Source organism: Abrus precatorius, unplaced genomic scaffold (assembly GCF_003935025.1).
Source record: "Abrus precatorius isolate BTA unplaced genomic scaffold, Abrus_2018 Scaffold2, whole genome shotgun sequence".
In the NCBI taxonomy this organism is placed as follows: Eukaryota; Viridiplantae; Streptophyta; class Magnoliopsida; order Fabales; family Fabaceae; genus Abrus; species Abrus precatorius.
This window is the reverse complement of record NW_020874362.1, coordinates 28,734,758-28,743,475: the sequence shown is the minus strand read 5'-3', so window position 1 is coordinate 28,743,475 and position 8,718 is coordinate 28,734,758. Positions and strand designations below refer to the sequence as shown.

Sequence of the window (8,718 nt, the reverse complement as noted above, 5' to 3'; positions counted from 1 at the left end):
ATGAACTCTTCTTCCAAGCAACGTATCATCACTTGGTTGATACTAATCTTGATTGTATTATACATCCTCCACTCTTCAAAATTTCTCCTCTTAACCAATGACAAGCGAGATTGTTCCACCTCCAGGTATTTAGACACCACCACTGAAGAACAACTTGAGATGAGTGGTAATATATCTTCAACAACAGATAACGATGGAAAAACAGTTGCTCAAGAGGAAAAAATAAGAGATGATGAAAAAGAAAAGGAGGAGGAGGAGGAGGAAGAAGAAGAAGAAGAAGAATTATCCATTGATCAATTATCTCAAAGACAGGATACAGAGCTTAAACATGTTGTTTTTGGGATAGCTGCTTCATCAAATTTGTGGGAGATAAGAAAAGAATATATTAAAGTGTGGTGGAAGCCTAATCAAACCAGAGGGATAGTGTGGTTAGATAACGAAGTGAGGACTCAAGCAAATGAGGGGTTACCAGAGATTCGAATTTCTGGGGACACCAACAAATTCAAATATACGAATGTTCAGGGGCAAAGATCTGCTTTAAGGATTTCAAGGGTGGTAACAGAGACATTGAAGCTTGGGATGAAGGATGTGAGATGGTTCATGATGGGAGATGACGATACAGTGTTTATGGTGGATAATGTGGTTAGGATTCTATCCAAGTACGATCACACTCAGTTCTTTTATGTTGGTAGCTCATCCGAGAGCCACGTTCAAAACATACATTTTTCATATGCCATGGCATATGGTGGGGGAGGATTCGCTATAAGTTACCCGTTAGCAAGAGAACTCGCAAAAATGCAAGATCGTTGCATTCAGCGGTACCCTGCTTTATATGGCAGTGATGATAGAATGCAAGCTTGCATGGCTGAGCTAGGGGTACCATTAACCAAGGAACCTGGGTTTCACCAGGTAACTAACATGACTACTATGTAACATAATAATATCATTACTAGGAATACTTGATGATTTTGGTTCTCTATTTTTGGAAGGAATTAAGAATTGCTCAATTGCCTGTACATTTCTTCCTTGCTTATGCAGTATGATGTGTATGGAGACCTCTTGGGCCTTTTGGGGGCGCATCCTGTGACACCACTATTGTCATTGCACCATCTCGACGTGGTGCAACCGATATTCCCGATGATGACCCGTGTACAATCCCTACGGCATCTAATGAAATCTGTGAAGCAAGACTCAGGTAGCATAATGCAACAATCAATTTGCTATGACAAAAAGAGACATTGGTCCATCTCTGTTTCATGGGGCTACGTGGTTCAAGTTCTAAGGGGAGTGTTGTCCCCTAGAGAGTTAGAGATGCCAACGCGGACCTTTCTCAATTGGTATAGAAGGGCTGATTACACTGCATACTCATTCAACACGAGGCCCGTGACCAAAAACCCCTGTCAGAAAGCTTTCCTTTTCTATATGAACAGAACTCGATATGATCTAGCCAAGAAGCAAATTATCGGTACTTATTCTCGTTACAAATCTAGGCCTCCTTATTGCACGTGGAAAATGGAATCACCTGAGAAAATTGATTCCATCATAGTTTCAAAAAGATCAGATCCTCTTCGCTGGCAAAGGGTAAGGATGTTTCGTTTATTTCTTTTCATCGTATCTATATTATACTAAACTATGTTTCTATCTCAATTATGCAATTGTTAAAATTGCCAATCTACCAATAATTTCATCCGCATATGTTTGTTTACCTTCAGTTTCAACATGCATTGTTACTAACATGATCTTTCACGTTGTTCCACACTCTTCTCATTTTATATATATTACATGTAAAGTGATCAATACTGATATATGTGATTTCCTTTGCCTCTTCACAAATATAAATTTGTTTATTATGATTATTATTGCTATTATTACTGGTTCACATCTCTTAAGATTTAATGAAATTTCACCTCATATCTCTCCCTAAAATGTCGCTTTCATCTTATAACTATATACTATCTAGTTTATTTGTGTCGGAAACTTGTTAAAATTGAAGAAAAATTACAAGATTGAAATATATGCTTCTACTGACTGGATCATAAATTTGGCTTTGCAGTCACCGAGGAGGGATTGCTGTAGAGTTCGACAATCACGTAAGAGCTCAACTATGTATCTATGGGTGGGTAAATGTCGAGAGGGAGAAGTTAGTGAACTGAGTATGTAGAAACTTGGCTTCCAAATTCCAATCATTTTCTTTCTAATTTCTTGGTTGTAGTTGCATTAGAAACTCACACAACACAAATTGCACTACTTTCATTAATTATAATATCACTAGCTACAGCTATCATCTTCTACAACTCCCTTTTTCCCTCTATGTAAATTCATCTAAGCATATAAGAAGCAGTTCTCAGTCGACTTGCAGTCAAAATGTATGCAAGAAGTTTACAAATGGAATGCTATAGCAACACATTCTTATTATTGAATGAAATTCATGAGACCTACTTATACACATTTAATGAGTCGCACATAAATTTGTACAGTTGAAAAAGCATGTTAGTATATTGCTACGAGAAAAAATTGCCATACTATCAACAAAGCACAGATTCAGACTAACAAAATCGTTAATCCTTCAGCCTCTTCTCCTTTATTCATGCCGAAAAGAAAAAAAGGGTTATTCAATTAGGAGAACTTGCAGGTTGCAAGTAAGATTCATCGTTCTCACCTGATAGATTTTTAGGAATTAAAGGAAGTGGTGATGATGCAGCAACTGCCAGTATATTGAGATCAATTCGAGTATTGTTAAGCAGTGGCATATGAATCTGCCTTATGGCTGTAATTCTACCATCCTTGATTTCCACATCCACTGTTTTCAAAAGATCGCAAGATTCTTTTCAGCAAATCGAAATGTAATTAATTCAATTCCAAAAACTTTTCTACACAAGGATTAGTGACAGTAAGATTTAATTTTACTTTCACTTAATATCGCTAATTCAAAATCTTGAACACAAGAATTACCGCAGTAATCAGCAAGCATGAAAAGTAAAAAGAAAAGAAAAACGTGAGATTAACGAAAAGCTAAAATTATATAACGGTACCTGGAAAAGAGAACCACCAGAGAGTGAAGAAGCAGAGCAGCACAAGTGCAGGAATGGCGTGAATGCATCTCTCCGTCGCCGGCGATCGTGACCGGGAAATGTCCCTCCTTCCCGTGACGCTCCGGAGGTGGTAAATCGGAAGTGCGCCGTCGAGCGAATATTCATCGAGGTTCCTTCTCCGCTTTGTGTGTTGCTGATCTGCACCAATGTTAATGGTTCTGTGCTCATCTCCTGAACAGCGCGAGTTTGAGCCTGAAGATCTCTGTTGCATTTCGATGCAGAGAAAAGAAGAAGAAGAAGAAACTCTGAAAAACTCTGCGCGCTCTGTGTCCTGGTTTGGTTCGTTATGCTGTTAACAAATTTTGGGCGGGAAAGTGTTTGCTCGTGCCACGCACGTGCTTTGTGCTTAGAGTCAGGGTCTGTGTGTTATGAAAATAACTCGATAAGTTTCTTCTAAATTATTATTCAAATGAATTTTATAATCAAGTTTATAAGTTTTTACATAACAAAAACATTAAATAAATAAATAATTTATTTATCCAAACAGAATTTCTCATCATGCATGATTTCATTGAATTTTTTTTTAATTTGTTCCGAATAATTTGACTATCATGTTGAGAAAATTATGCGTTGTCCGATAATATTTGAAAGTAATTTTTGGATGATTAGTTTTTTAAAAAATTTATTTATCAAAATTGCATATTTTATGGGTTTATGGAAATATAATTCTACCAATTTTCATAGACATTGATCTGGGGAATTAATTAATTAACTCTCCTTGCAAGTTGTCCAGTGTCCAAGCATACAAATCAATTTTATTGGTTGGCAGGCACAATCATCTAGCGTAGTTTTTTAAAGGAACTCCATCTTTCTTTGCCTTCAGTTCCAAAATCTAAGCTTTTCAACCATAGCAAGCTATCAACATTAGGAACAGATTCGGATTACTCATACAAATCATTCTGTAGAAACAGTTAGCATGCATTTCTAGATTATGGGTAATGAAGATTAAGACAAAATAAGTAATTTATTATGTAACTGAAGCTAAATTCTATCCAATAGGCAAAACATTAAACAATAAAAGAAGAATCCTACTGAGAAATGGCATCTTAAATACAAGAAAAAAAGCTGGCATGTACATGGAGGGAGTTTTACTAGAAGGATGAATTTTTCCTCATGTGAGACTTAAGATTTGACAAAGCACCCGTTATCTCCTATGAAACAAAATTTGATAACAAGGCACATAACATATGAACAGACAAAAACATTCTGCTTTCCTAGTTTGAATATTTGTCTCTCTCGTGCTCATTACTACTAAAAAGGTGTCTTTGATTATCATCCCTTTTCATTGTTCTTGGAGAAGTTGGACTTCTTCCGGAGCTTTGTACTGAATGAATTTGGGGATCATACTTCTGAGAAGAAAGGTAATGTAGTGCTGTAACCACATCAACTATAACGGGCCGCATATTGGGCTGCTCTTGAACACACATAGCAGCAATGGCTAGAGCTTGGTATAAACCTCTCACGGGATATTTACCTTCCAGTAATGGGTCAACCATTTGTGAGAATTTTCTCCTGTCTCTGAACAAAGGTCTTGCCTGCAAACAATTCACATGTACCATGAGGTCATCATTTTGGAAGTCAGAGAATCAATTTTGGCCAATTTATTAAGCAATGAATTCATAGCATTTATTCTTAATATAATCAAAAAAGAAATGAGGCCAGTTTGCCATAAAGGAAAAATAGAGCTTCCTGAATAATGCATAATACATTATCAAACAGTAAAAGACAATAACTATACTGAATAAGCATTAGGGAAGAACTCAAAATGAAAAGGTGGAGTAACAATGAGTGACAACCATCAAATTTTGACCAAATTTGAGTTTTCCAGTTACATAAAGTCCCTATTTAGTAATAAAATATGCTACTTATTTTGTTTATGAAAATAGAAGTACCCCACTTAAAGTAGGAAATAAGGCCATGAAAATTAGCATGTGTATTATTCCCATGACCAACAACAAATGAAAGGCATACCACCAAGCATTGTGCTTAATGTGGTAGAAGATCACTCACTCCAACATGAGGGCTCAGGTATGATTCCTCACCAAGAACCTTGGATGGGCTAACCTAATCAAAGGCTGCTTTTCACAATATACTATTGCTTCAGCTACTCCTCTGCTGGGCCCATGTAGAATGCTTTTCCCAAGGAATTTGCAATACAGGTATAGTCATGTTGGGAGCGCAATCTTCCTTGATGGGTTTCGAGGGTACAATCCCTGCTCACCCGATATGAAGAAAAGGGGAAGGCATGCAATTATATCCATGGTAGTAACTAGTAATAACTTTTTTGTAACTGTTTACTCTACAGATTCAATAAGCATTTTAAATGTACCATCTTACACACAATTAAAACTTCGGATTTTCATATGCATAAGGTCTTGAAAAAAATAATTCAGTACAATGAAACTGTTGACTGATGTTGAATGTGAGTTTTCTTTAAGTTATTGAGGGAAAAACGTTATATGCAGACAAATGAGACAGCTAGATTCAAAAAAATGTCTAGATACTGAAATTTAGGTAGCGTTTGGTTGAAGGACAAAAATATGGAAGTAAATATCTTCTATTTGGTTAGTATCTCACTAACGAGATAGAGACACAGACGTACGTTAGAGACACAAAATCGAAGTCCTTCGTAGAAGAAGGGACATTGGTGTCACTACTCTAGAGACATAAAGCTAAATTTTTCTGTGACAAAATGCCTTCAGTAATAATTGAAAATGACAAATGCTACCGTTAACCTTGTCTTTTCTACTCCTTCTCCCTCACACAAAACAATTTTAGACATTTCAACCAATTTTGTTTCTTGTCTCATAAAATCAAACATAATACAAGACACAATACACAATATTTTGTGTCCCTGTCTGCAGTGTTTAGAGACACATTCCAAACGCTACCTTACAACACCCCGCAGGAAGTCAAAATAAAAAAGGTTGGTCTTTCTGCAATGATTGAGAAGTGTCAACATGCTTCCCATAAATCCCAAATTCGATACTTTAAATAGCTGCCAACCTGAATGCAATGTCACAGCTCTTCCAAAGATAATAAGTTAACGTGCGACAAACACGGCAAGTAATAAAAACTAATTCAATCCGTAACTGAAAATCACACATCACTTATTTATAACTACTAACACTAGTCACCCAAATTCTCCACTACAACAATTTGACTAAAAACATCTACAAAAGTAAATCATTAAACACAGATTCCACAGTAAGGAATAAAGACAGGCAAAGAGTATTGACGTACCCATGCAACCAGATTTTGTTCCTTGGCAGGTTTTGTGTGGTCAATAGCTTTCCTGCCTGTAATGAGTTCCAAAAGAACAACCCCAAAGCTGTAAATATCTGACTTGAATGTCAATTGACCCGTCATTGCATAATCTGGGGCACAGTACCCATATGTGCCCATAACCCTTGTTGAAACATGGGTCTTATCACCACTTGGGCCTACTTTTGCCAAGCCAAAATCAGACAACTTAGGATGATATCCCTCTCCCAACAAAATGTTAGAGCATTTCAAATCACGATAAATTACTGGAGGTTTCATTTTATCGTGTAGATATTCCAAACCCTTAGCTGCGCCAGCAGCTATTTTCATTCTTGCGTTCCAATCAAGAGGTTTTCTACCGGGCGAAAGATCTAGGAAAATGGGGAGAGGAAATGAGATGAGCCAGTGATAAAGAATGCAGCTGACAGTATATAAAGAAAATTTAAGATGTTAGAATTAGAATGATAGTATGTACCAAACAAATGGTTCTCCAAAGATCCCATTGGCATGTACTCATAAACTAATAGCCTCTGCTCTCCCTCAGCACAAAATCCAATCAATTTGACAAGATTAGGATCGTCAGCCAAACTCAATGTCAACACTTCAACAACAAATTCCCGAATTCCTTGAAGTCCATTTGGGTCGAGTTGCTTTATAGCCACAACCTACACAACCACAATCAAATCTTAGTCTCACCACAAATCACACAAACAACAGACATGCAAAATAAAGCGATGCCATTCAAATTCATTAACACATAAGTGTACAACACATTGACAAAAGCAGTATCTCGTTCAATGCACCAATAATTTCAAATTTTGCTTCTTTTTTAACAAACCTGGTTTATTCTCTCCAAGTGTCCCTTGTAAACCTTGCCAAAGCCTCCCTCACCCAAAAAGCAATCCAACCTAAAATTTCCTGTTGCAACTTCAAGTTCATGAAAACTAAACGTCTGCGCCCGGTTACCATTATCTTTACCACCCTCCGAAACCTCCTCTTTCAAATTTAAATTCTTTACATCCAGAGCAAGTTGATCGCTTTTCGACCCATCTTCCTTTTTCCCATTTGCTTTTAAATCAACTTTGACATTATCTGTAACACACATACAAAACACACATAAGCCAAGGAAAAGAGAAATCAAACAAAACAACACAAGAAAATCATTTTAATCCATGGAGACTACAGAAGCAAAACTCCTCCATAGACCACATAGTTTAAAAGCAAACAAGGTGCAAAATGACAGGCGCAACTTTGGATTGTGGATCTAATCATTCCAACTCTGCAGCCAACCATAACAAACATGAAATTGAATATAGATATTTTTAGTTTCAAACCCCCAAAAATAGACCCTCGATATTCAAAACCCATTCGACATTATTTCAACGAGAGAGAGAGAGAGAGAGAGAGAATCGTCCAATTTCGAATATTGCCAGAAGAGACATTACTAGCCGAATACCAATAATTAATTGCAATATTGGAAAACAAACTAAACCCAATAAATCAATTTTTTTTTTCTTTTTTCTCTGTTTGCATATACACGAATGATAATTCCTGCGAAACACACTCTCAAAAGGGAAAAGAAATATTCAAATGAAACCCAGAAAGACTCGAAACACGAGGACCCCACCCCCAAAAATCTGAACTTTGATCAGTTTATGACATGCCCATAACAGAATCTTTTATATTAAAACAAAATCACTAAGAAAACATAAGAATTAGCACGATCACACAAAAACCGCGTTTGTGGGTGATAGTAAAATGCATTCCATGAGAGCAGTCAAGTGAAAAAGAATCAAAACCATGGACAAAATTCACCTGAAGCAGTGAAATTGGTGTGGCCAAAGTCTTCGGTGACCGATTTCTTACAAGATTTTCGTGAGCAACAAAAGCAACCCATGTTTCTCTGTCTAAGCTCCACCAAGAAAACAGAGCCCAGAACAGAGACCCCTCAAACGTGAAGAAACACAGAAAATTAAATAAAATAAAAATGAAAAGAAAGAGTGACACAAACTGAAAGAGAGGAAGAGAGAGAAAGGGTTGTGATGTTTTTGGGCATTGTTGGTGCTTTAATATATTCTTGGTCAATATGAGGTGGAAATGAATTGTAAACAAATGTTCCATAGTCACCAACAAGCCACGATAAGGACAGAAGAAGAAAGGGTCTTTCTGTCATTTCCTATATAGGAAAATATAATCAACTACATCAGATCAACTGAACCCTAATTATCCACGCACAAGGACTGTTTCGGTATTTCGCTTTCGTTGAAAACCACCATCCGTTTCTTTTATACTACATACATTTTAAAAATATTTATTTTTAGAATATTGGTTTATGTGTAATTATGAAATTTAATATATATAT

At 36.6% G+C, this 8,718-nt stretch overlaps 2 protein-coding genes across 3 annotated transcripts; one reads left to right on the top strand and one right to left on the bottom strand.

Annotated features, from left to right (window-relative positions):
- Nucleotides 1-2,161, top strand: LOC113859772. The gene is made up of 3 exons (XM_027492463.1): nt 1-909; nt 1,039-1,581; nt 2,054-2,161. The coding sequence occupies exons 1-3, from the start codon at nt 1-3 to the stop codon at nt 2,159-2,161; spliced, it is 1,560 nt and encodes a 519-aa protein (XP_027348264.1).
- A 1,880-nt stretch (nt 2,162-4,041) lies between these two features.
- LOC113857527 (probable serine/threonine-protein kinase PBL5) lies at nt 4,042-8,378 on the bottom strand. 2 transcript variants are annotated; one of them, XM_027489518.1, is made up of 5 exons: nt 8,172-8,378; nt 7,195-7,448; nt 6,832-7,021; nt 6,336-6,727; nt 4,042-4,627 (listed from the first exon to the last, which is right to left on the bottom strand). In XM_027489518.1, the coding sequence occupies exons 1-5, from the start codon at nt 8,251-8,253 to the stop codon at nt 4,307-4,309; spliced, it is 1,239 nt and encodes a 412-aa protein (XP_027345319.1). In that variant the 5' UTR covers nt 8,254-8,378; the 3' UTR covers nt 4,042-4,306. The 2 variants fall into 2 exon arrangements, with proteins under 2 accessions (XP_027345319.1, XP_027345320.1); XM_027489519.1 differs by lacking the exon at nt 7,195-7,448 and having other exon boundaries at nt 4,074-4,627.
- Between the last annotated feature and the right edge of the window lie 340 nt (nt 8,379-8,718).

Coding starts and splice junctions, on each gene's coding strand:
- LOC113859772 (XM_027492463.1), top strand. CDS start 1: ATGAACTCTTCTTCCAAGCAACGTATCATCACTTGGTTGATACTAATC. Junction 910..1,038: donor AGGAACCTGGGTTTCACCAG/GTAACTAACATG, acceptor TTGCTTATGCAG/TATGATGTGTATGGAGACCT. Junction 1,582..2,053: donor ATCCTCTTCGCTGGCAAAGG/GTAAGGATGTTT, acceptor TTGGCTTTGCAG/TCACCGAGGAGGGATTGCTG.
- LOC113857527 (XM_027489518.1), bottom strand. CDS start 8,253: ATGGGTTGCTTTTGTTGCTCACGAAAATCTTGTAAGAAATCGGTCACC. Junction 7,022..7,194: donor ACTTGGAGAGAATAAACCAG/GTTTGTTAAAAA, acceptor GTGGTTGTGTAG/GTTGTGGCTATAAAGCAACT. Junction 4,628..6,335: donor AACAAAATCTGGTTGCATGG/GTACGTCAATAC, acceptor AATTGTTTGCAG/GCAAGACCTTTGTTCAGAGA.